The following is a 26,365-nucleotide window of genomic DNA, read 5'->3' as shown; positions in this document are numbered from 1 at the left end:
ATCTTTTGATTCCTGAAAATATATTGTTTTTCAAAGGTCCGAGTGACGTGCAACTATTTCATAAACCGGAGCCGTGATCAGGTATGCTATTACCCCTTCCTCTAGGTGGTATTTCAAAGGATACATATTTCCCCCACCGTTCATGAATTAACTCCTTGTTTTACTTTCCTAGGGTGGCAGTCATAAGATACCACAGACTGGGTGGCTGAAAACACAGAAATGTGTTCTTTGGCAGTTACGGAAGCTATCATGGAATCCTGAAATCAAGGTGTCTCCCGGATGTCTCCAGGGAGAATTGCTCCTGGCCTCTCCCGGCTCTTGGTGTCTGCTGGCACTGCCAGGCGTCCTTCGGCCTGTAACGGCGTCACTCCCATCGCAAGCCATCTTCTCCCTGCCCCTTTACTCCACCTTCCCTCAGGGTGTGTCTGTGTCTGTATCCAAATTTCTCCTTTTTGAAAGGGCACTGGTCATACTGCACTAGGGTCCCTGCTGATGACCTCATTTTAATCAGATTACTCTGTGAAGGTCTTATCTCTAAGCACAGTCACATTCTAGGGGACTGGGGATGAGGACCCCAACATACCTGTTTTGGGGGGACACAATTGAACCCTAACACTCACAGTTTCTAATAGAAGAGGAGAGGGGAAAGAAGGAGGGAAGGGGGAAGGGGGCGGAGACCTCGGCAGGAGGGAGGGAGAAGCCAGCCTGCTGCCCTGTGCACACTGGCGGTGTTTCTGAGCATTGTGCTTTGGTTCCGCATGCTGGGCGCGCGAAACAGGGTGCTGGCATCCAGGCTCACCCAGAAGGGAGGGGGACCAGCAGGGGGAGGGGAGCACCCAGGGGATCAGGGGAGGAGAGTGTGGGCCAGGTGACCTGCCAAGCGAGAGAAAGTGGGGGAAGCTGGACAGCATTTGCAGACAGCATGACAGCAGCCGCCCGCTCCCCTCTGAGCCCCAGGCCCCCAACAAGCAGGCCTCTGGCTCCAGTTCTGGGAAGGGGCGTGGAAGCAGACCTTGGCTCTCCCTCCCTGGCAGCACCCCCATCTCCCTTTGTCTCAATTTCCAATAAATAAATGTTGCCTGGGATATACTTACATCAAAAAGTTATGTGTCACTTACCTAGCATTCTCATTTCACTGGGCGTCCTAAATTCTATGTGGTAACCCGACTGCCACCAGACATGATGTTTACTTCTCTATCGTCACGCAACCAGTTGCCACATTAAACACAACACTGCAAACATTGTCAGTGGATCCTGACTTCCTCGTGGACCCTACTGTGTCAGGGAAAGACAAACGAACGAACCCCAGAAGGAAACGCTGTGAGTTGTTCGCAGTGCCTGTCTGGTTGGTGGGCTTATGAGTGGTTTTCTTTTATTTATTTATTTATTTATTTGAGAGTGAGTCTCACTCTGTTGCCCAGGCTGGAGTGCAGTGGCGTGATCTCAGCTCACTGCAACCTCTACCTCCCAGGTTCAAGTGATTCCCCCGCCTCAGCCGCCTAAGTGACTGGGATTACAGATGTGTGCCATCATGCCCGGCTAATTTTTGTATTTTTGGTAGAGACACGGTTTTGCCATGTTGGCCAGGCTGGTTTTGAACTCCTGACCTCAGGATATCTGCCTGCTTTGGGCACCCAAAGTGCTAGGATTATAGGCATGAGTCACAGGGCCTGTCTTTAATTTTTTTTAATACTTTTCTATACCTTTTAAGTTTTTTCAACCAACACATATATCCCAGAAAATGTTTTCATGATTAAAATAAAACAATTGCCCTCTCCTCCTTGGAGCCCCGTCCACAAGAGCAGCTTCTGCAGATGTGGGAAGGAGAAGACTTTGTACCTGGGTCCCGGGCCACGTGAATAATTAACCCTGTGTAGGGAGGCTTGGGGGTCTGACGAGGCCAGGCCTTGAAGGAAAGCAGCAGACCATGGGAGGATCCAGGCCTGTGGGTGCCAGGGTCCCCGGAAATGGTCCCCAGATGGGACAGGAACCAGTAGCCCTCACCCCCAACCCCCAGCCACTCCCCCGCCCGCTGCCATGTGAGCATCTGGCTTTCCACACACACCACCCCATGTCACTGGACACAGGCAGGGCCGCCCAACCCCCAAGTCAGAGTCACCCAGACAGACGGACACCAGGCACGTTAGCACTTCCATGGCCAGAGGCCTCCTGAGGTGGGAACTGAGTCCTGGCTGATCCCAGGCCATCCCCCCAGGTGCAGTCAGTGGGGGAGTGGGGAGGTCAGGCTTAGAGGATAGCTCCACGCCCCAGGTGCAGCCAGGGGTGAGGGGGAAGAGGGGTAAGCACCTGTGTTAGGCACTTTGAACCCCCAGGTCAGGTGATTGCGTCCAGCCAAGACTCCTGGAGCCCCGGCCTCACCTTCAGTGCGGGATGAGCAGCCGGTCCTGTCCTGTCCGCCCCTCCAGTGCTGCGGAACAGAACGGGAATGGCAGGTCCCCATGTGCTGTCTCCCCGCTCTTCTACAGCACCGGTGGTACAAACGCTGGGGACCGCTCACAGGAGAGCTGCTGGGCCGGCTCCGAGGCTCCCACCAGACCCCACAGGCGAGGGGTGAGCTCTCCTCAGAAGTAAGGGGCGGTGCCCGGCAGAGCGGCCTCCACATCTTTGGCAAGTTGCACCCTCACTTAAAAGAAACCTTGGGGCCGGGCGCGGTGGCTCAAGCCTGTAATCCCAGCACTTTGGGAGGCCGAGACGGGCAGATCACGAGGTCAGGAGATCGAGACCATCCTGGCTAACACGGTGAAACCCCGTCTCTACTAAAAAAATACAAAAATCTAGCCGGGCAAGGTGGCGGGCGCCTGTAGTCCCAGCTACTCAGGAGGCTGAGGCAGGAGAATGGCGGGAACCCGGGAGGTGGAGCTTGCAGTGAGCTGAGATCCGGCCACTGCACTCCAGCCTGGGTGACAGAGCTAGACTCCGTCTCAACAAAAAAAAAAAAAAAAAAAGAAACCTTGGGAGAGGAAGGCCCTTACTATTTCCTTCTAAGGATGTCAGCCCCAAGGCCACCTTGGAGGCCTCTCCTCCCAGGATCTCTGTTTATAGGTAAGGAAACTGAGGCACAGAAAAGCTGGGTGACTTCCCAGGGTCACAGAGTGGCGCTGTAAAAACAAGCCTTTGTGGGATCTCCCAGCTCCTGTTTCCCTCCCACCTGGAGCGGCTCCTCACTCCTCCTCCCCTCTACCCTTCTCTCCTCTTTCCACCCCTCCCGTGTCCTGGAGCAGGCAGGTTCCACGTGTCTCCTGTGCTGAGAGGAGGAGGGGGCAGGAGAGGAAGAGAGGGGGTGCAGGGCATGGGGGAGGTGCCGTCCAACGCCAGGAGCTCACGAGTCCATTCAGAAGTGCCCTTTCTCCGGACCCCACAGCTTCCAAGAGTGGCTGTGATGGGATCAGTGACTGGAAACTTTTGGGTGCCAGTTTCTGAGTTGGGACATCTTACGTGAGTGGATTGTGTGGTTGGCAGGTGCGGCTGCCTGTCGGTGCCCACAAAACTCAGGCAGAGGTGGCTGCTGACCAGGAACTCAGGGAAACCCAAAATTCACAGGAGCCAAAACAGCTGCTGAATAAGCTCTGTTGTGTCTATACGATGGAATACTACCAAAAGTCATGCTGCGGAAGAACCTTCGCTGATATAAGAAAGCTTTGAGGACCTATTACGGAAGCAAAAACAGAGATCGCGAGGTGGGACGTGGATTATGACGTCCATTTATCTAAAAGGAAAAGAATATGAATTCATCTGCATAGACAAGAATCTGCAAAGTGTTAATTTGTAGAAAGAGAGGAGTTTTTTCCATGTATTTTCCAGGTTTTCTACAATGAGCAAACACTGCTTTTTTTTATGTCATTAAAATGACACTTTTTTAATGGAAGAGCGGAGATCACCCGTGTAGAAAGGACTGAGAACACGTCTGAAAGTGAATTCAGGTGGCCTGTGTTGAACGCCTTGGAAGAAATCTCACATCTAATCAGGGCCTGTTGCAAGTTTCCTAACCACTGTTTAGCAGCAAGTCCAGACCTCAGGGAGAGCAGGAGTGAGTGGCACATCCACTCCTGGACCAGGCCCTTTAAAATGGGACCATCACCACGAAGAAGGGCAGCCAGGTTCTGGAAGGGCTGGTCTCTGCAGCTGGCAGCCTGTGTCACGCCTCCGTCCCTGGTCTCTGCAGTGGACAGTCTGTGTCACGCCTCCGTCCGTGGTCCCTGCAGTGGGCAGCCTGTGTCACGCCTCTATCCATGGTTTTTGCAGTGGACAGTCTGTGTCACACCTCCATCTGTGGTCCCTGCAGCAGGCAGCCTGTGTCCATGGTTTTTGCAGTGGACAGTCTGTGTCATGCCTCCGTCCATGTCTTCCAGCAACACCACCTCACTCTGCTTTGCACAATCACTCCACCTCCCCACAAGCCCTGCCCCCACTTTGTATGCACACAGCACACACCTGTGCCCATGCAAACATCTGCTTTCACACATGTCCACTCGCCGAGGTGAACAGGCACACTCAGGCACAAACGCACTCACATTTGGTACATGCAGTTCCAGAGGGGCAAGACTGACCTCCTGCTCAGGGACACGTGACTGCGGGCTGGGTCACTCAGACACTTTGCCCCTCGGGCCCCAGGGATTGATTTAACTGTGAATCCCTGTGAGATCCCTTCCTGCCACGCATTCCTGCTGATGGGAAACAAAGCAAAGTCTTTGAGGGCTTCTGGATGAGGAAGGAGTTTGTGATAAAACAGCTGTGAGAGGAGAAGTCCCTTTGCCACCTGCCCTCCTTTCTGCACTGGACGTTGTCCTCAATGGACATGATACTTGGAGCCCTGCAGCCATCTTGCCTCCATGGGGCAAGCCAGGAAAACCTTGCCGGCTTAATGGCTTCCCTCCAGCCTTTCCAAAGCCTTGCTCTGGCCTCAGAGAGTTACGAATTCTGTCACTTAAGGCCCAGAGCACCCTGCTGCTCCCTTCACTCCATAACCAGAGCCACACAGCTAACAGGCAAAGGGCCAGGAATATAGCTCATGTTTTCTGCTCTCTGTACCTGGTCATTCTGCATAGAATTTGGCTCCAAGGCTTGGCCTGACACCTTCGCACCAAGGTGCCGTAAATGAAACCTTTACTCCTGAGACTTCCTCACCTCTGCATTCCCACGTATCCACAATCTTCTATTTGTAAAATGATTCCCAGTTGTCATGGAGACCAGGGCACCGCAGTGGAGCTGGAATGTTAGGTGGGGTCCAAGGTTCAGTCCTGGGGGTAGGGAGTGGGGCAGGCGGCTTCACTGGGCCCTTTATCTGCCTGATTCTCGTCTTTCTTCCACAATAGTCTGTTCATTATTCCTTCCCTAAGGGCCGGGACACAGGCCTGCCCGGGGTCACAGGCCTGCCCGGGGACACAGGCCTGCCTGGGGACACAGGCCCTGCCCGGGGACACAGCCCTGCTCGGGGACACAGGCCTGCCCGGGGTCACAGGCCCTGCCCGGGGACACAGGCCCTGCCCGGGGACACAGGCCTGCCCGGGGTCACAGGCCCTGCCCGGGGTCACAGGCCTGCCCGGGGACACAGGCCCTGCCCAGGGACACAGGCCTGCCCGGGGACACAGGCCTGCCCGGGGACACAGGCCTGCCCGGGGTCACAGGCCTGCCCGGGGACACAGGTCCTGTCTTTACAAGTCCTCTCCTTCTGGCTCCTGGGTGTGCCTGAGCTCAAAGGAGCCTCCAAGCAAACTTGGCAGGGGGTGTCCCCCAGGGCAGAGGTGGGGCCCTGGCTCCGCAACCCCAGAACCCACAAGGTGGGGGTGGGGGATCCTGCACCTGACCTTCACCTTCGTGTTGATCAGATCAGAGCAGACGTTCTATTTCTGGAACTGTCAGACCTGCTGACCTCCAGTCAATGGCGGAGGCAGGAAGGCAGGCAGAAATACAGGACGCCGCTCTTGTTACACCTCCTGCACAGACCAGCACACAGCCACTCACAATTTCACTCAGTACGTGTTTCTGAGCATCTTCTATGTGCCTTTGCTCTATCATCAGGTGGGGGCCCCTGCGGTGGGCCGAATAGAATCCCCAGAGCTTCGGCAGAGATCTTGCAGATGTGATGCAAGTGAGGATCTCGAGAGGGGAGATGCTGCTGGGTCAGCTGAGGGGGGTCCAGTGTCCTCCCAGCATCCTTATGAGAGGGAGGCGGGGAGGCGGAGGAGGAGATGCAAGGACAAGCAGAGGTCGGAGTGATGTGGTCTGCTGCAGGGACCATGAGGCATGCAGACGGCCTCTGGAAGCTGAAAAGGCAGGAAGGCAGCTTCTGCCCTGAGCCTCCAGAAGAATCTGGCCCTGCTGACATGGGCCCAGGAGCCCCTTCCCCCATCGGGATTACAGGCAAGAGCCACCACCCCTGGCCGAGATTCTTAATTACATCTGCGAAGACCCTATTTCCAAACAGGCCACCTTTGCAGGTACCAGGGGGTAGGGCTTGGACACATCTTTTGAGGGGCCACTACTCACTCTAATACACTAAATTCGAGAAATTATGATCAAGACCAACCCCTCCTTCTGCAGAAGAGAACAAGACCTGAGAAGGGAGCCATCTGGCCCCAGCCTCACGGTGCTGCCACCACATGCAGGCCAGTGCTCAGCCACAGCAGCTCCCCCAAGCTTGGACCATGAGGCACCTGCTCTCACCCCTCGCCCGGCCTGTTCCAAAGCACTCTCTGAGGCTGGCTATTTGCTTTGCTTTTATAACTCTAGAAAAGCTATAAGCAAACATAGCTTTAATCAGCATTTACAGTGTGCAGGAGCATCTTTCCTTTAACTCTGCAAGAGGATTCGTGTCCTGTGGTTGCCATAACAAAGTATCACAAACCCAGAAGTCAGGAATCAAGGTGTGGGTAGGGTGAGTTCCTCCTGAAGGCTCCGAAGGTACATCTCTTCTGGGCGCCCCCTCCAGCTTCTGTTGGTCGCTTCCAATCCATCAGGAAGCCAGGGGCAGAGGGGCAAGAACCTCAGCGTTGGAGACCAAGGTCTCTACCCTGGCTCTGCCCCCTTGGCTGTCATTCAACCTCTTTGCCGCAGGGTCTCCAAAGGCTCTGCCTGCAAAATGTGCACAGGACATCTCCTGCGCATGGCCACAACCACAGTTCACAGAGAGAATGCCATTTGCCCTGCATGAGATTAACCCTCAGAAAACAGCAGTTAACATTTCATCCAGAAGGCCAGTGTGGTGGCTCGTGGCGGCTCACACCTATAATCCCGGCACTTTGGGAGGCTGAGGTGGGCGGGTCACTTGAGGTCAGGAGACCAGCCTGGCCAATATGGTGAAACCCCATCTCTACTAAAAATACAAAAAAAAAAAAAAAAAAAAAAAAAAAAAAAAAAAAAAAAAAAAAAAAATTAGCCAGGCACAGTGGCGTGTGCCTGTAATCCCAGCTACTCAGGAAGCTGAGGCAAGAGAATTGCTTGAACCCAGGGGGCAGAGGTTGCAATGAGCTGAGATCGTGCCACTGCACCCCAGTCTGGGCAACACAGCCAAACTCTGTCTCAAACAAACGAACAAACAAAAAACACATTTCATCCAGGCCTGTAAGTCCTCAGGGCGACCCTCCCTGTGAAGACAAGGTCAAGAACGTCAGATCCTGGAGGCTGCAGACTGCTTGCAGACCTGGACGCTGAGGAGGAGCACAGGCTCCCAGGGACACTCGGAGGGGATCCTGGAGGGAGTCTTTCTGCAGGATGTGGGTGAGGAGACTCCTCAAAGCCTCCCTACCTTGATGCATGGCATCTGTCCAGGGAGCTGCTACATCCACAGCCAAACAGCAGGGAACAGGACAGCGTGGGGGCTACGTTTCAGCAGCAATGATTTTTTTTTTTTTATTTTTTGGTAACAGCTTTGTTGAGATATAATTCATCCACCATAGTCACCAGGTAAAGTCTCCAATTCAATGGCTTTTACAATATTCAGTAGTGCAACTATCAACATGGTCAATTTTACTACATTTTTATCACCTCAAAAGAAAGCCCGTAGACTTCAGCTAGCACCCCACAGTTCCTCCATGTCCTGCCAGCCTCTGGCAACCATCAGTCTTCTTTCAGTCTCTACGGATTTGCCTACCATGGTCATTTTCTATACAAGGAATCATATCATTGGTGATCTTTGTATCTGGCTTCTGTCAATGAGCACAGTGTTTTCAAGGTTCATCGACATTCTAGTGTGTGTCAGTGCTTTGTTCCTGGCTGAGTAATACTCCACTGTATGGATGGGCTGCATTTATGCATCCCTCCCTCAGTTGATGAACACTTAGGTTATTTCCACCTTTTGGCTATTAGAAATAGGACTGCTATGAACATTCACGTGCAAGTTTTTGTGTGGACATATAAACCCAGGAGTGGATTGGCTGGGTTGTGTGGCAGTTCTATGCTTCACTTATTTGAGGAACAGGCACTGCAACCATTTTACATTTTCATGTATAGCATCCAAGGGCTCCAATTTCTCCACGTCTTCTCCGGCTCTTAATATCGTCTGACTTTTTGATTATAGACATCCCAGTGGGTGTGAGACGGCATCTCATTGTGGTTTTGATTTGCGTTTCCCTAACAACTAACAACTGTGAGCATCTTTTAAGGAGCCTGTTGGCCATTTTTATATCTTATTTGGAGAAAGCTGCAATGATTTTGAAAACAGGTAAACCTGGAGGCAACAGGGTGTGGAGTAACAGCTGAAACCCTGGAGGCAGGAGGCCTGGCTTTCCATGTTTGTTCCAGCACTTAGCCAGTAGGTGATCTGAGCCAATAATGACTTTCTGAGCTTCCTGGTGAGGAAAGCCAGAAAAATAACACCAAACCCCCTGGAGTGGCGAGGTGAACTTTTCCACTGACTCATAATGTGGGTCTAGTACCTGGCGCCAAAAAGTTGGAATCTAAATAGCTATTGCTGTTTATTGTGAAGCAAATGAGGTTTAGCAGCGCTGGCAGTGACGAGGCTTATGTCCCAGTTTTCAGCAACTGCTCAAGTTGCTTCAGAAAGATCCCAAATCACAGACACCTGCACACACCTTCTGTTGCTGCATAACAAGTTACTCCCAAACACAGCCGCTTGCAACGCCCATTGATTGACTCACAGTTCTGCAGCCCAGCAGGGCTGGATTCTTCACTCAGGTTCTTTGAGGATAGCATTTGGATGTCGGCCCAGCTGCATTCCTGTGGAGAGGCTCTACAGAGAGTCCAAGATACAGTTTGGGCCTGTGTCCCACCCAAATCTCATCTTGAATTGTAATCCCCATGATGTCCATGTGTGGAGGGAAGGAGCTCGTGGGAGGTGACTGGATCCTGGGGGCGGCTCCCCCGTGCTCTTCTTGTGATAGTGAGCTCTCACAAGAGCTGAGGGCTGTATAAATGTTTGACAGTTTCTCCTTCACACGCTCCTCTCTCTCCTGCCGCCTTTTGCTTCCCCTTCCATGATTGTAAGTTTCCTGAGGCCTCCCCAGCCACGTGGAACTGGGAGTCAATTAAGGCTCTTTTTTTTTTTTTTTTGAGACAGAGTCTCACTCTGTCTCCTGGTTTCAAGCGATTCTCCTGCCTCAGCCACCCTAGTAGCTGGGACTACAGGGGGACGCCACCATGCCCAGCTAATTTTTGTATTTTTAGTACAGATGGGGTTTCTCCACATTGGCCAGGCTGGTCTCAAACTCCCGACCTCGTGATCCGCCCACCTCAGCCTCCCAAAGTTCTGGGATTACAGGTGTGAGCCACTGCACCCAGCCCCTGTCCTGTCTTACTAAAGTCCCTTGCCAGAGCTGCTGGCCCTCACCCTGCCCCAGTGCTGGCCCTCGTCCCCCACCCTTCTTCCCTCCTCCTTTTCTTCCTCAACATCCCCAATTCTCTACCACCATTTGTTACATTGATCTGCCTGGAACCTGCTGTGAAGAAAAAGACCTTTCTCTTGTTGGGAGGTGCCCTCTGTTGGAAATCTCTTGGGCGCTAGAGAAGAGGTGTCTGGGGACACACCCTCCCTGGTTGCCTTGACGCAGATACACAGGGAAATACCACCTGGAGATAAAGTGCCTTCTCCTATGGGGTTTAAGGCAAGGACATGACACCTGGACATGGGGCCAGGAGGCTTCCTGGAGAAAGGCAGCGGCCGGGCAGAGGAGGGCAGGGCTTCAGGCCAGGCAGGATGCCCCAGGAGGAGGAGGAGTTGAGTGTGCAAGTCAGACCACGGGAGACGCGGGGACTGGGACGAGGGTCTGGAGGGGGATCAGAGATGGGGCTGGAGACAGGGTTGCTGCAGGGAAAGGGGCTGAGAGAGGCCGGCCGGAGGGAGGCCTAGAGACTGCGAGCCTCTTAGAGCCCTCCCCAGGGAGAAGGAAAGCAGGGGTCAGGGCTCAGATTCAAGGGAGATTCAGGGCAGAACCCAATGCTTGGTTGGATATGGGGAGGGGCATGAAGAGAAGGAAGGCTACCCCAGACTCAGGCGGACACCAGGGACTCCCAAAGGGTCAGGGACAGCAGAGCCCATGGTACGGGTTGAAGGACAGACGATGCATCCGCCTCATGCTGCCTGTTGCTTTGACACCCACCCTGCACCTACACACACACACCCACACACCCACCCACACACACACACTCCCACTCCGGGCATCCGAGGGGCAGGCCTGGCCTGGAGGAAGGATGGATGGACGCACAGCTCTGGATTTCGGCACCGTGTGGGGGGCCTGAAGTAGCAGGCACGCAATCAGCAGCTCGCTGAGATTTTAGGAAAGAGAAACAACTCCACCCGCCCCCAGCTGCTCTAATAGGGTGAATTCACATTAAGACCCCAAAGTCTGTAAGATAGGCTCTGCCCTCAGCTTAACTGCAGGCATGGAGGTTTGGAGCCTGGGCTCTGGGTCTGACCACCCAGGTGGGAACCTAGCCTCCGCTGTGAAACCTCTGCTCTGAGGAAGGTGTCCAGCCTACCTGACCCTTAGTCTCCTCATTGGAGTGCAGGGGTGAGAATTCCGACATCTGAGCCTTGCGTCGTAGGAAAGGGTGAAGACGCAGGTCGAAGCCTGAGGACCAGGCTCAGCTGAAAGCCTTGCTCAAAAAGGCTGGGTAGGATGAGTGTGAGACGGCTCACGGCTCCAGACCCTGTGCATACTCGCTCCCCTGTGTGGACTTCTCAGTGCTGCAGGCAGGCTGGGGTCTGTATTAGTCCATTTTCACACTGCTGATAAAGACATACCCGAGCCTGGGTAATTGATAAAGAAAACGAGGTTTTGCTGGATGCGGTGGCTCATGCCTGTAATCCCAGCACTTTGGGAGGCCAAGGCGGGAAGATCATTTGAGGTCAGGAGCTCGAGACTAGCCTGGCCAACATAGGGAAACCCTGTCTCTACTAAAAATAATAATAATAATAAATTAGCCAGGCATGGTGGTGGACGCCTTTGTAATCCCAGCTACTCTAGAGGCTGAAGCAGGAGAATTGCTTGAGCCCAGGAGGTGGAGGTTGCAGTGAGTTGAGATTGTGCCATGGCACTCCAGCCTTGGCAACAGATCGAGACTCCATCTCCAAAAAGGAAAAAAAAGAAAAAGTAAAAGAGGTTTAATGGACTCACGGTTCTACATGGCTGCGGAGGCCTCACAATCACGGCAGAAGGTGAAAGGCACGTCTTACACGGTGGCGAGAGAGAATGAGAGCCAAGCAAAACCATCAGACCACGAGATGTCATCAAACCATCAGCCCGCACGAGCCTTATTCACTACCACGAGAACGGTATGGGGGAACCCGCCCCCATGATTCAATTATCTCCTACCAGGTCCCTCCCACAACACAAGGGAATTATGGGAACTACAATTCAAGATGAGATTTGGGTGGGGACACAGCCAGACCCTATCAGGGGCCTTAGGAGGAAAGAGCTGGTTGATGCCTGCCCTTCTCCCCCAGTGTTTCCTCCACCTTCAGTGAGAATCCCCATCCTTCCCTCGCCTTGTGGGACCGTCCTGGCTGCCTAATCACATGAATAGGAAACTAATAGGAAAATGCTGAAGACATCTTTGACCAACGGTTAACAGGACTTGAGCTGGTCCTGCCAGCCAGATGTGTGCCACACTGTCCACGTGAAAGTTCACTCAATCCTCCCAGCACTCCTCTGCATCCAGCACTGCCCTCAGTCCATCCTGTGGAAAAGACTGAGGCTGGGAGAGGCTTGGCACTGCCAGGTTCCTAAGCCTGGCTACTGTGGGGTGGTTTTGCCCAGGTCCAGCTCCGTGCCCCTGTCCCTGGCCCCTGGCCCCTGGCCCAGCACTCAGGGTGGAGCCTGCAGCCCCTGCATGCAGGTCTGGGTCTCCTGCGGTTCTGTGACCCTCATAGCGCTCCCCTAAGTCCTGGCCAATGGTGTGCAACAGGAGACTTGGCACTGTGAGGAGCATCCCTCCCTGGACCCCTCCCACTGTGTGCAGCTTTGCAGGCGACAGAGCATGCTGTCTGTGTCAGGCAGGGAAGGAACCTCTCTGCTGGTGGGGTATAGTTCAACCTGGGGAATACACTTATTGAGGGAAAATCCAAATTCCAGAGAATTTAAAAATAAATTTAATTATTTTCTAATAACCAAGCATTACTAGAAGATGCGACATAAGTACAGATGCCAGATAAAATACAAGGCTCCCAGCTAAATCTGAATTTCAGCTAATCATAAAAAAAAATTTTTAAAGGCTGAGTATGATGGCTCATGTCTATAATCCCAGCACTTTGGGAGGCCAAGGTGGGAGGATCACTTGAGTCCAGGAGGTTGAGACCATCCTGGGCAACATAGTGAGACCCTGTCTCTAGAAGAAAAAAATATATATATATATATGTGTGTGTATGTGCATATATATATGTCTATACGTATATATATGTCTATATATGTATATATATAAAATTCCAGCTAAAACAAATAACTTTTAGTATAAACATTCATAAATAATAATGTATAAGTTACAAGTATTCATAGATTATTCATAAACTTTTATTAATGGTATCAGTATATCCCATGCAATATTTGAAATATACCTATGCTAAAATATAATGAATATGTTTAGTAAAAATTTGAAATAAAATTTTAGTAAAATTGAACTGTTAAACATTGAATTAAATAGATAATGAACGACTTTTTAGTATAAGTACATCTCATGCAATAAGTGGGACATACAGGAACAATGATTTGTCGTTTATGTGAAATTCACAGGTAACTGGGTGTCCTGGAGTCACTTTCATCCTGTACTTTTATTTGGTGAATCTGGCAGGCAGCTTTCCCTGCCTGATGAAGCTTGGCAGTTGCTGCAGCCCTCTGCCACAAGGTTGGCTGTGTCTTGCCCTGCTGCTTGCAGGTACACACAGGGTGCATGAGGCAAACCAGCGGCCAGACACCCTCTGAGTGTGACGGTGAGAGCCCCTGCCTGAGCATTCATTACTCCTGCCCCTTTTAACTCTGCTGGGAGCCTGTTCTTGCCTCCGGCGTCAGCCCCACCCGCCTCAGTTCAGCCTTGGCACTCCTGCAGCCCGGGAACCACAGCTGACTCCCTGAGGTCCCTCCCTGCAATACTGCCCACTGCTCACTCTTCAGGGGACAGGGTGGAAACCCCAAGAGGGATGAAAGACCCCAAGCTCTGGGGTGAAGATTGAGCTCAGCCTGTGCTGGCCTGACCCAGTCTGACTCAGGACGGCTGCAGCCTGTGGTCGGGAGGCATGCGGGGCTGTGCCCAGAGCAGCGGGTCCATCTCTTCGGAGCACTTCCCTTCTGCACACGTCCAGCACCCTGAAACTGATTCACAGCCAGTCTGAATCTGTTTTCTAACCAAGCACCTTCCTCATGATGAACACTGGTGTCCTTTAGAAGAGGCCCAAAGCTTAAAGTTGCCTTTGTCAGTTCCCTAAGAACCCACATAAAACTGGCCATGTCCAGGGCCTCTCCTGGCCTCCCCCATACCTCCTGCCTCCACGGCACAAAGCAGGCAGGCTGCAGAGCAGCAAGGCCAGCCTGGCCTCCCCATAGAAAGCTCTGCCTCCAGCCAGGTCAAGGCCCTCTTCTCCTCAGCAGAGGCAACCCTAACAGACTCCCTTTCCCAGGAACTGATGGGCAAGTGCCTTAGAGCCCTGCTCTCAGAGCCAGGCAGGCTGCTGCGGAGGCTGCAGGGACCAAACAAAATCAGGTCTGTGAAATGCTCGGTGCGGGGCCCACAGGGAGTCTGGGTTCTCTATGTGTCCTCTCTCCCTCCCTTTGGCTTTCCTCCTTCCTTTCCCTTCCTTCCTCCTCCCTCTCTCCTTCTTCTCCTCTTCCTCCTCTTGTTCTTCCTCTTCCTCTTCTTCCTCCTCCTCCTTCCTCCTCCTTCTTCCTCCTCCTTCTTCCTCCTCCTCCTCCTCTCTTCTTCCTCTTCTTCTTCCTCCCCCTCCTCCTCCCCCCTCCTCCTTCTTCTTCTTCTTTCTTCTTCCTTGACACCACAACACAAAGCAGAATGAAATTAATGCCATAGAGAAGTCCCAGCAAAATGCTGCCAGACCTGAAGAAATGGGGACTGCTTCTGTCTGGATGGCAGGGCTGGGGCAATTGTTAGAGGAGAGAGCAGGTGGCCTGCGGGCTGGCGAACAGCAAGAGGGACTTGTAAGTGCAGAGGTGGGAAAGAGCCATGGCAGCCAGGGTGCACCCTCCCCTGCCGGGGTGTCATGGAACCTGAAGGTCAGCTGAAGGACAGGACACTTCAGGACGGTGTTGTGGGTCCCAAGAAATGCTCTGGAGAAGAGGCCGATGGCAGGATGAGGCTGGCAGCAAGGACAGAGTGCAGGAGTAGAAGAGATTAGGAGGTGGCAAGGCTGGGCTAAGTGGGCCAAGGGAGGAGCCATAGGAGACTCCAGGGTTCCCAGTGAGGGGGCGGGGCAGGCAGGGGCCTGGCACCTCCAGGAAAGGCAGGAAAGGACCGGCAGGTCTGGGGAAATGGGGGCTGGTGTGGATTGATGGAGGGTCCTGTGTGCTGAGCACTGCAGAGGCATGACTCACCCCTGACCCCCGAGTGGCAGACTGGGACTCAGGCCCAGGTCTCACTGACACCGAGGCCTTGCACCTCTGGCCACCAGCCTCCTGTCCCTGCACTGGGAGAAGTGGAACCCCAGTCCCCTCGCCTGGTACCCACAGGCTGCTCAGGCCTGGCTCCCACTGCTAATGTCTCTCCTTGCGGGGATGCACACAAGGCTGGACTCTCGGCCTTTCTTGGGGCCTGAGCTAGTCCATGTCCTAAGAAAAGGTGACCATGGCCTCTGTGTTAACAAACACAGACTGGACCACTTGTCCCCTGGCTGTCACGTCCTAACCCTCCCAGTCGGTGGCGGGACAGCACGCCCCCTGGCCCTGAGCTGTAAGGGGAGGGGAGGCCCCCAGGTAGGTCGCCGGTTGGGGAGGCCACCACCACCCCAGGGAGGCCTGCTCAGGTAGGTCACGGTGATGATTTCCGGTGGCAGGTCGCAACAGGCTGCGCTGGCTCTGAGAAATGAAGGAAAAATGTGCCCGGATAGGTAGAAGCGGTTCCTGGTGTCTTGGCAGCCTCAGAGGCTGCCCGGCTGTCTGGTTAACCCCTTCCCTCCTGAAGCGTGGCCCAGCACACGCTTGGGACTTCCAGGTCACCCTGCACCCCTGGGAAGCCAGGTACACTGGGTCCCCCTCCCCTGAGTTCACCCCATGCAGAATGGAAATGATGTTGCCTGTCCCCCAGTAGTGGAAGCCAATAGGAGCTGGGATGGCGTGCACAGCCCTGAGGCCAGTGCAGACAGGAAGGGCACGGGCAGGCTCCGTGGGGGCTCACAGCCCCCCAGGCACAGTGAGGGTGGAGGGGACCTTCAGGAGGGGTCAGATTGTGGCCAAAACATCACCCGGAAGACCCCACAGCGCCCACTGTGGCCCCTCCTACCTGGGCCGGCCCCGCTGCTCCACCCGAGCGTCTGGAGCTGCTCATTACAGCCGCCTCCACAGTGCCCTCCAGGAAAACCCACAGGGCCTCGCCCCACAGAGTGCTTCTGTGCCCGGCACCTCCCCGGGACCTTTGGGAGTCTTTCTGATCTGCCGTTTTAGAAGCGCTCCCAGGAAGGTGTGGTCTTCAAGGCACCCCCCCCCGAGCCACCCCTTCCCACAAACGTGTTTCATGGGAGCTAAGGTTTGGGCCACGCAGGGAATTCTGACCAGGGAGACTTGGCTGAGTGTTCCCACCTGGCACCTGTCTCCCAGCCAGACCCGGCCAGACGCTCTCCTCCTCAGCACCTCCCTCCCGTGCTGGGGCCCCAGGGAGAAAGCTCTAAGCCACTGCCCAGCTGGCTCCAAAAAGGGTCCAGAAATCACTTTGAGGGTGACCCTGGGGCTGCTCCCAGCATCCCCACGTCCTCCCCATTTCCAATGAGCAGCACCTGCCCCTGGACACTCCCCAGCGTGCCTGCCTTCTCCTTGGCAGAGGGGTCCTCCTGCTGCTTCTTCCTGCAGGACAGTCAGGTGTGTGAGGGTGGGCCCTCCAGCCTGGGCACCTCCTCATGTGGCTCCCCTGGTGAGCCACCATCACACAGTAGGTGGGTAGAGGGAAGAAGGCAGTGGACTTGGTGGTCCTGACCCTTGTAAACCCAAGGACAGGAAGTGACCACCAGTGCGCTGAGCTGGGTGCCTCTGGGAGATTTTGGGCTCCCTGGTGCCTTGACTGTCCTGTTGACGGCCAACTCCCTTGGCGTGTGGTCCCGTGCAGTACACATCTATCAAACGACTGCAGAAATGAATGAATGAATGAATGAATGAATGAATGAATGCTTTAGTCTGACTTCTTACCACATAGGTAGGTTTCAGGATGTTAGCACAGCTTAAAAGCAATCGGGCAAATTACGAAACAAAAAAAGGAAGGTTGGAAAAAAAAAAAAACTGTCATGAGCACGCCTGGCCTCACAGCAACCTTCCAATGGGACCGGAAGAGTCACGTGAACACACGCCCATTTGCTGGCTTTAGCTCGTGTCCTGGCCGTATAGGACTTGCCTCTGTTTCACGGCCACATTGGTGTTGAATTTATTCAGGGAGAATTCATATAGCATCAAAACGAGCATTCTAAAGTGAACAATTCCTGGCACTTAGTGCATTCACAATGTTGTACAACCAGCCTCACCCTCGAGCTCCAAAACATCCCTTCTCACCCAAGTAAAACCCTGGCCCTGTGAAACAGTATCTGCCCAGCCCCTGCAGCCACCAATCTGTTTCTGTGGATTCACCTGTTCTAATATAAAATGGGTGGTACCATATGTGGCCTTTCCACCTGCCATCTCTCACTCAGCATCGTGTTTGAAGGGTGTATCCACATGGTAGCCCGTATCAGAACTTCATTCTTTTTTATGGCTGAATAATGTAGACCACATTTTGTGAGTCCATTGATCTGTGGATGGGCATGAGGGCGATTTCCTCTTTCTTTTCCTCTGAATAGTGCTGCTATGCAAATACACAGGTATACATGTAGTCATTGGAGTCCCAATTCTTTGTGCCACCAACAGTTTTTCATAGTTTATAAAACATTAGATCTGTAGAATGTCTACCTTAACCTCCCTCCGTTTCCAGGCATGACTTGACCAAGGGCACAGAGGGTCAGGAATGGCAGGGCCAGGCCTGGGACCTGGTCTCCTGATCATACCCTCCACTGCCATGAGGATGAAGGTCCCCATGGAAGGAAACGGAGGGTGTGACCCACTCACCTTAGCAGGTTGGGCAACACCCACCAGACCAGGCCGCAGGCAGTGCTGTTAAAGTCGGGACCCCATCACCTCCCACCACCCACTAAGGTCACAGGAGGCAGCCAGGCTTGCCCACACATGGGGGCAGCTAGAGAAAACCTGGTTAGGGCTTCAGAGAGGGGTCAAGTTTGGAGCCACCCGAGGGGTCAGAGGCAGGAGGCAAAGGGCCCTCTGCTTCCCTCAGCGGCAAATTCAGAGTCTGGGTGCATGGAGGCGAGCAGGAGGAACAGGCTCATTAGAGAAGCCTCACCCAGTTACTCAGCACCTGGTAAACATCGATTATTCCCACTCCAGGCTAAAGGAAAGGGAAGGAAAATTCCCTGGTAATGCCACCTCCCCAAGGAGCTACCGTGAGCCTTTGAGGGTTTGTTTGTATGGAAAGAGAAATCTGGTGTGGATCATTGTACGTCAATGAATCAGCTCTAAATCAATGGAGCGGGTTTTATGGTATCTCTTATGTCATCAACTAGGAGGTCACTCATGCACCTGGGACGTCACCTGTTCTACTCCACAAAAGCTGTGAAATTCTCAACACCTAGTCCAGTAGCTGGCATGTAGGGGGTGTGGGAAAAAATGCTTGTTGTAGGAACTAATGCTGAAACCCAAGGTAGCCCTCATAGAAAGTAAGAGCAGATGCCCTTGACGCCTGTCATTCTGGGATCCCACGGAGAGAAGGCACGCCCACCACTTCCCCACGCCTCTGCCCGCCCCCGGCTCACTCCTGTTCTGAGCCCTCTTGGACCCTCCTGCCGACAAAAACAAGTTTAGGCAGCATTTTCACCTCTCTCATGTTAATATCTCAGTGGATATCTTAACTACAGAATAGACATAACCTCATTACAACAAAGTTAGCTCAACTCAGCAACTGGAAGGGACAGTTCCCATTTCAAGGTAACTTATGCAGAATATACCACAAACAGACAGAAGATGTTATGAAGAGGAAGTTGAGATTTGAAGGACAAAATTAAAAGGAGTTCTAGATTGAAAGTCACTTTCCTTAGAATGTCGACAGCATTATTCTCTTGCCTTCAAGCTTCCCTTTTTATTGTCTCTGCCTTACCAAATCAGTAAATGCACACAGTGCAAAAACGGAAAAACTCAGGGCGAGAAAACACAGTGCATGCAGCCCTGCTCTCCCACCTGCTAATACCCGAAATCCAGGTCTCACACCATAGGCAGTCACTCTCCAAACTTGCAGCGCTTTCTTCTAGTATCCCCCCATCACATGCTTACACTGATGTTTGTTTGCTTTTTTGTTTAAGGTTTTATGTATTTATTCCCAACTAGGGAAGATGAAGATTTAGTGCTTTCCTGACAGCCCCACCCACACCCACAGCCACCCTATAGAGTTATGTCATCACTTACAATGAAATCAAAATCCACTGTTTGTACATCATTGTGATTCAATGTGATTCCACCCAACCCAGACCTGCTCATTTGGCTGGATGTTGAGTTCTAGTTTGGAGGAGGCATTCTTTGCTGCCAATTGCATGGACTAAACACGAAAATATTCCTACTGCACAGCTACAAGTGTTGGATAAAATGTGCGACTCCTTTTAAATAACTAGCTAAACATACAAGAAGAAAAGAGACAAAATATCCAGGGACCAAAAGAAGAGGGAAATAAAGCCTGAGTAGTGAACACCGGCTGGGCTGAGACTGACATGGGGATTGCACTAATATTGGCACCCAGGGACCTTGAGTTGAACAGCCCAGAGACAGAAGATAAGGCCAGGGGTCCCAAATGAGGTAGCATATTATAAGCAAATTTCTTGAAGAGCCACCCTGAGAGAAAATGCTGGCCACCCACCGGCAAAGGAAGATGACCTGAAAGCATATCTATCTCAGACCATGCCAGGAGCAAAAACAAAAAAAAAAAAAAAGAAGAGAAGAGAGGAGAGGAAAGGAGAAGGGAAGGGAAGAAGGGAAGGGAAGAAAGGAAGGGAAGAAGGGAAGGGAAGAAGGGAAGAAGGCAAGAGAAGGGAAGGGAAGAAGGGAAAGGAAGAAGGGAAGGGAAGAGAAGGGAATGCCCCTTGAGAACTTGTAATGATGGGTCTGTCTTGTTCAGGTTTGGGATTTGAATTTATGCTCCCTGCACAGTCCAGGACTCACAGAGCCACAGACTTAGCACAAAAAAATGATCACAGGCTAGCAAGACAACTGAGAATCTTGCAAACACAAAATCTCTCAGTAAAGACAGCTTCAGCCCAAGCACAAAAGATTCTCACAGCTAGAGCCCCACTGAAAATGAACTCACAATCCAAAATTATGAAACACATAAGGAAACAATCCACCAGCAGACCCAACAAGCAGAGGAATTGGATCCCTAAGAACTGTAGGTAATAGGATTATCAGATGAATGCTTTAAACGGGTTATGTTTAAAATGATTATAGATGTAAAGCAAGGAAATGACCACAAGACACTACCAAGAAAACAAGGCAGATTCCGAAACAATGGAGTAGAACTTTGGGAAATGGAAAGTATAGTGAGTGAAATAAAAATCTCAGTGGATATCTTAACTGCAGAATAGATACAGCCTCATTATAACAAAGTTAGCTCAACTCAGCAACTAGAAGGGACAGTTCCCATTTAAAGGTAACTTACGCAGAATGTAGCACAAAGAGATAGAAAAATGGAATTATGAACAGGAAGTTGATATTTGAAGGACAAAATTAAAAGGAGTTCTAAATTGAAAATCACTTTTCTTCAAATGTTGACAGCATTGTTCTCTTGCCTTCAAGCTTCCCTTTTTGTTGTCTAGAAGTCTGATGCATCTGATATCTGATTTAGTATCTCCTTGCACTCCACCCGGAAGCATTTAGGATCACCTCTCCAGACCCATCCTAGCATCGCCTCCCCGTCCCTGTCCTGGCATCACCACCCCATCCCCAACCTGGCATCCTTCCATGTTAGGCTTGTGATGGCCGTTCTTCTAGCCACTAATGTACGCATTTGCTGAGTCCTCTTTATGTGAAATTCCCGTTCTTTAGTTTGGAAACATTTTCTTCTTTTTCTGTTTTTGAAACTCCTATTATTGGGATGATGGGCCTCCTGGAATAATTCTCTGATTTTCTTTCCTTTCCTCTCCTATGTTCCACTTCTTTGTCTATTTGTTCTTTTTTCTGTGATAAATTATTATCTTTGATTTCTTAGACTTATTTTCTACTTTCGAGAGTTTTATTTTTCTCATCACATTAAAAAAATTCCATTTCTGTTCTCTAAATACACACACACACACACATTCCTGAGCTGGAGTTCATTAAAATGTATGTTCTCTCTGAGATATTATAGATTTTGAAAAAATCTTCTGATCCATACTTTGTTTTCTCTGATTTTTTAATCTGCTTATTGGATTGGTTAGGATGGTCGTGTCTTTGTCTTTCATGTTAGGGCTTTCTTTGTTCTAGTGGGCTCTCTGTTCTTTTTTCAGATGAGTTAGCCACAGATATCTGGAAGCTCTATGTGTGTGAGAGAGCTTATCACTGGGTGACTGTCACTGCAGCATGATGGAGGGAACCTCTAAATGTCAGGTCTGCAGATCTTTTCCTGCTTGGAGGTGCTGAGAGAAGGGAGAGAGGCTGTAGGGATGGAGGTGGAGTGCAGGTGATACCTTGAGTACATAGAGTCTACTCAATTTCCTCCTGTTGAGTTGCTTCCCCCAGCCCCTCTCTGGATATGCCTGGAGTCGTGGGGTTCAGGCACACCTGGTTCAAACTTGTCCTGTCTGCTGATGGAGTGGAGAGTGGGAAGCCATCTGTGTGTCTACTTGCTCCTGGTGAGGGCACTCAGGTAGTCCTCTCCTGTCCGACTCTTCTCTCTGTCCTCCAGAGTCTGGTGCCTCCACCCCTAAAGACTGACATTACTGGTGGTAAATTCAACAGACAACGTTATTCTGTCTAATGAGCATATATTTTCTAAATGCTTGTTCAGCTCATTGTGGTCTAGGAACAAATGGTTTTCAGAGCCACACGGCCCACAGACAGACTCGCACCACCTCCCAGTGTGGTCTCCACCGGGCCCGTGGCTGGCCTATAGGCAACAATATCCAGCCACAGCCTCATTAGGGCACCAGGTGGGCTTGTCAGTCACACACTTTGGCTGATCAACAAATGAAGGGAAACGCCAGCAAATCTATTTCCACCATTATCGTAAGAGGGTACTTTGCAGCTCTTCTTCGGGGACACAACCCTCCGCACCCTCCCTCCCTTCCTCCTCCTCCATGCACCCCTTCCCATGCACCCTGGAGAGACCAGCTGGGCTGACTCCTCAGCAGACCCCTCCTCAGGGGGCCTGGCCTGGCTTCACTGAGTCCACAAAGGTGATGGGTTTGGCTGTGTGCCAGCATGCAGCCATGTCCTCCCCTGGGCTCCAGCATCATCCCATGTATAAAGGGTCATTTCCTGAAGGCAAAGATGGGGTCCCACATCGCCCGGTGTCCTTCCCCACGCCAACCAAGGCAGCCCTCGAAGAGCAAGTTCTTCGCCACAGCCACCAGGAAAGATGCAAAGGATAAAGAGAGGCTCTGCTTGAGTTCTGAAGTCCAGGAGGAGGCCGCCCCGTCCTTTCTCCTGGAAGAAGGGCAGCCTCCCCACCAGCCCCACCTGCAGAGCTGCCAGGTGCCAACTCCCTGAGTCTAGTTTTTCCAGTAGCACCACTGGGATCAGGCAGTGATGTAAGGAGGAAGGAAGACACCGCAGAGAGACCAGGTTCCTCTGGGTTGCCTCAGAGGGGCTGAGGTTGCTGAAACCTCCAGGCTCTATTCCAAGGGGTGAGGTCCATCCAAACACGACAATGTAAAGGGAGGTCCTCCCCTGACCCTTGAGTCCCACTTTCTGGGGCCAGCTCTGCTCATGCTTTGGGGAATGCCTTTCTGAAGAGCTCCATTCAGCTGTACATTCATACTGTCGGGTTTACATCATGCTGTGTGGAGAAATGAGAAGCCGATAATTCATCCTGCCCACCCCCTCGCCCCCCGGTTTCCTCACTTTCTCATCTTAATCCAGCATTTTCTTCTTAATTCAGCATCCAACGCATTTTTTTTTTAAATTTAAACTTCCTTCCTTTGTGTGCTAACATTTTAAGCGTAGATCCTAGCACGTTTCTTTAGGAAACAGACCCTTTATTGAGCACCTTCATCGTGGCCACTGCAGTTGCCTGGAAGGCTCTGGAAGGTTTTTTGACTCCTGAAGCCAGCTGAGGTGCCCAGCTGAGCAAGGGGGTTGTTCATCCCAGGGCTCACCCTCATTCAGGGCCATGATCTTTTCTAGTAAGCGTGCACTCTCTTAGGTCCCACCCTGGGTCACCCTGACTCTCTTGGAGTTCAGCATGTGGAGATGACTTTCTTCCTCACTCTGGATGCAATTTGGGAACTTCACCGAGGATTGTGGCCAGGGGCTCTTCCCTCACCTCTGACGGATCCGGTGGGTGGTCCCAGATTCTCACTCTGACCCACCCACTATGACTTCAAAGCTGCTGTGCACAGTTTTCACTGCTGGGCAGACCTTCCAGAACCTTCCAGAACATCCCATGATTCAGAAGGAAGACACCCTGGATGAGGGAGTCCTCCATTTTTCTGAGCAAATGCGTGTGTTCTACACTCAATTCCAGGTCATTCTCCAGTGGTACCTGAGCCCTCCATAGGGCCACTTGTGAGGGATCCTGGGTGGGGACTTCTGTGGCTGTGACAACTGGCCTCTGGGCCACCTTTTCCAGGAACGGCATTCCCGATTCTCCCTTGGGAAACTACCACCTCCCTCCACGTTCAGGGTGGCATCTGCCAGCCTAGCCCAGCCCGGGCCATTGGAACCCTCCATCCCCAGGCTGAAATGCTGGCTTTTGGGGATGGCGCAACCTGCTGCGGGGTCACCACACTGCATCCATTCTGAGATGCCATGAATTCTAAATGTACTGTTGTCCTGATCACCTCCAAAATAGGAAAAAATGCTGCCAATGACTATTGTAAGAGGCCATTGACTCCCTCATAGCTGCTAGAATGCAGAAAAAATAGCATCTAAGAAACTATGAATGATGTTTAATTTGGAGTTTGGGAAAGGGGAACTATTGGGAGAAAGAAGTTCTCTTTCTGCTGAGATCCTCAGGCCATTTAACCCTGGAGACAAGAAGAAGGGATATATTTTGCAAAGGGCTCACCCATTACTAAAGGAGACACTGAACATCTGGATCCAGCCATTTCTGACATTGAATTTCATGCAGCAGTACTTATTATTATTATTATCATCATTATTATTTGCCTGCAGGGCCTAAAGCAGTGACTAGCACCATTCCTGGAACAGACTGGCCACTTAGTGCCTCCTCACTCTGCAGTAAACATTGGTACCACTGCCCTCCTGAACGTCAATGTCCGTGGACAGGTGTGCGGTGCAGAGAAGGTCAGAGCCCAGGCACCTGACCACGAGAACACCCGTTGCCTCGTGCAGTGGAGTTCTGAACTCCTGACCTTATGCGACAATTAGTTATAAAAGAAGGGAGAAGCAGGGAGAGGGAGAGGAAGAGAGGGAAGAAAGAAGGACAAAATGACGGAGGGAGGAAAATTTGTTCAGGGTTGATAGTCCAAGATGTCAAGAACCTGGCATCCAAAGTGTCACCTTGGGGGCAGGGAATCTGTCTTCCAAATATCACCTTGTGCCAGTGCCTGCCCCTCCCTCTGCAGTGCCAGTAGGAGGCCTTCACACACCACACCCACTCTTTTGAAATGAGCAACTAACCTTGGCACTGTGGATGGTCCTGGTAAACAAAGTCCCCTAAGTACTGGGGTCAGTCAGGTTCAAGGGCCTGGGAGAAGATGGCAACTCTTGGTTCAACAGCCTGGGAGTGGAACAGTCTGGGTAAACCAGTTGTTTGCCAAGGAAGCCCTCAGGTATACAGGTCCTGGTGCTGTCAGCCGTCCTGGTGAAGCACCAAGAGGTTGACTGGACACTGCCCTCTGCTCAAGAGGGACTTCAGAAGGACCCTGAAGTGGGGCCCAAAAAGTCCTAAGATTTACAGGACAGGGTACTGAAACCATGGAACCAGAAGTGACATGCCAATCATGGGTCAGGTGTTCCCCTCTGCTCTCCAAGAGCGTGGCTTCAGGTGTGGGTCTAGGTGGGGTGCTGATGATGAAATCTTGGTGCATCTGAGCCCAGCAGGTTGTTTCTGACTTGGCTGGAGCTGAGGACGGAGGAGCATAGGAAGAAAGCATCCCAAGGACAGGAGTTTCCTGAGCTGGTGTCATGGAGGTGTGAATGAAGTGGGGCAGAGTGGGAAGCCTGGGTGGAATCCTCCACTACTACTCTTTGGCTGGTACCTGAACTGGATATCCCGATCAATAATGAGGGGAAGTTTGGCACCACATCCCCCTGGTCCTGACCTCGTCCCCCAGCCACTGGGAGGGCTGCAGTGAGCTAAATGGTCTGGGGGCCTGGATGTCAGTGCATGTGGACCTGTCTTGCACCTTGGCTTGCCCCAGCCAGGGAGAACCACTTTTCTCCTAGAACCTACCATCTCCACATGTCAGAGCTGATGAACGGAGGCTGTCATCACCTCTCTGACATTGCTCAGGGCTGGGGTTCTGGAGGGAATAGCCAGGGGTGTACTAAAAGACCCTTGGCCCCAGAACAACTGTAGAGCATGTGAAGCATAAGACCCACTTTTGTTTCTTCCCAGGAACAAAGAAGCAGACTTTTCCTAAAGTGGAAGATATAAAAATGCATTCAATCCTCAAACCAGAAGATGCTCCTGAACGAAAAAACACAGAATAGGAATCAGAGGGGAAGGAAAATGCCTGAATTTTCTGGGAAAAGAAGAAGAAAAATGGGAGGCTTGTTAAATTATCACTATTTCAAGACAGGCAAGGAAATAATGTAGGTTCCTAAATGGAAAAACAAAAGGGAAATTAAGCCAAATGACAGTCTTAGTAAGGAACAGTTCCTAGGCATCGCTACCTGGCATAAAAATCTTTAAGGGTGAGTCGCCATTCTGCAGGGCCAGGGAGCCCCACTGACAGGGTCACCAGGCACGGCGCAGCCAAGAAGGCCACCAGTGTGTCAGGGAGATCATCACACACCAAGATTGACCTCATGTGTGTGTTTTGAGGATGATGGGAATGGCTCTCATAGCCAGAGAAAAGAGATACAAATACAGACCAGCAAGAGTGACTGCTGGGGTGCTGGGCTGTAACTGAAGGCATGGATGTGAAATCTGTTTCTAGTAAGACACAGAAATGTATATGTGATATTTGCATAAGTTACACGCAGCTTTCTAGGTCTGTCTGCTGAAGGCCTAGAAGCAATGACAGCCCAGGAACAATAAGCACCTTCAGCACCCAGATCTTGGCATCTAAGAACCATTCTCCACTCAGAGAAACGGTTTCCTTGGAGAAATGCCTGCTTCCAAGGCTGGGGAAGTAAGTACAAGGTGGGCCTGAAACTGTGTCAGAAAGCAAGGAAGCACTCAGAGAAAGATGGGAGGTGAGGGGGCACAGGAGTCTGCATAGAGGTGCCCAAACCAGCCAAATCAGGGCTAACCTGACCATCAGAATAATTAAGAGTATAACCCATCGATTAAACAAGGATCCGAGACTGCATATTGATGTAAATAAACAAAAGTGGGA

General features: G+C 51.7%; 1 protein-coding gene across 1 annotated transcript; it reads right to left on the bottom strand.

Moving 5' to 3' along the window:
* Positions 1 to 1,186: 1,186 nt before the first annotated feature.
* LOC105520469 lies at positions 1,187 to 23,475 on the bottom strand. Its single transcript, XM_011954222.1, is given in 9 exon segments — positions 1,187 to 1,318; positions 1,833 to 1,999; positions 2,321 to 2,428; positions 2,519 to 2,581; positions 3,616 to 3,667; positions 16,376 to 16,469; positions 16,600 to 16,746; positions 22,207 to 22,408; positions 23,256 to 23,475. Coding segments are annotated over 9 exon segments (1,185 nt in total).
* Between the last annotated feature and the right edge of the window lie 2,890 nt (positions 23,476 to 26,365).

The sequence above is a fragment of the Colobus angolensis genome, unplaced genomic scaffold, assembly GCF_000951035.1.
Source record: "Colobus angolensis palliatus isolate OR3802 unplaced genomic scaffold, Cang.pa_1.0 Scaffold38, whole genome shotgun sequence".
Classification (NCBI taxonomy): Eukaryota; Metazoa; Chordata; class Mammalia; order Primates; family Cercopithecidae; genus Colobus; species Colobus angolensis.
Note: the sequence above shows the minus strand (reverse complement) of the source record. Positions and strands in the feature narration are given on the sequence as shown.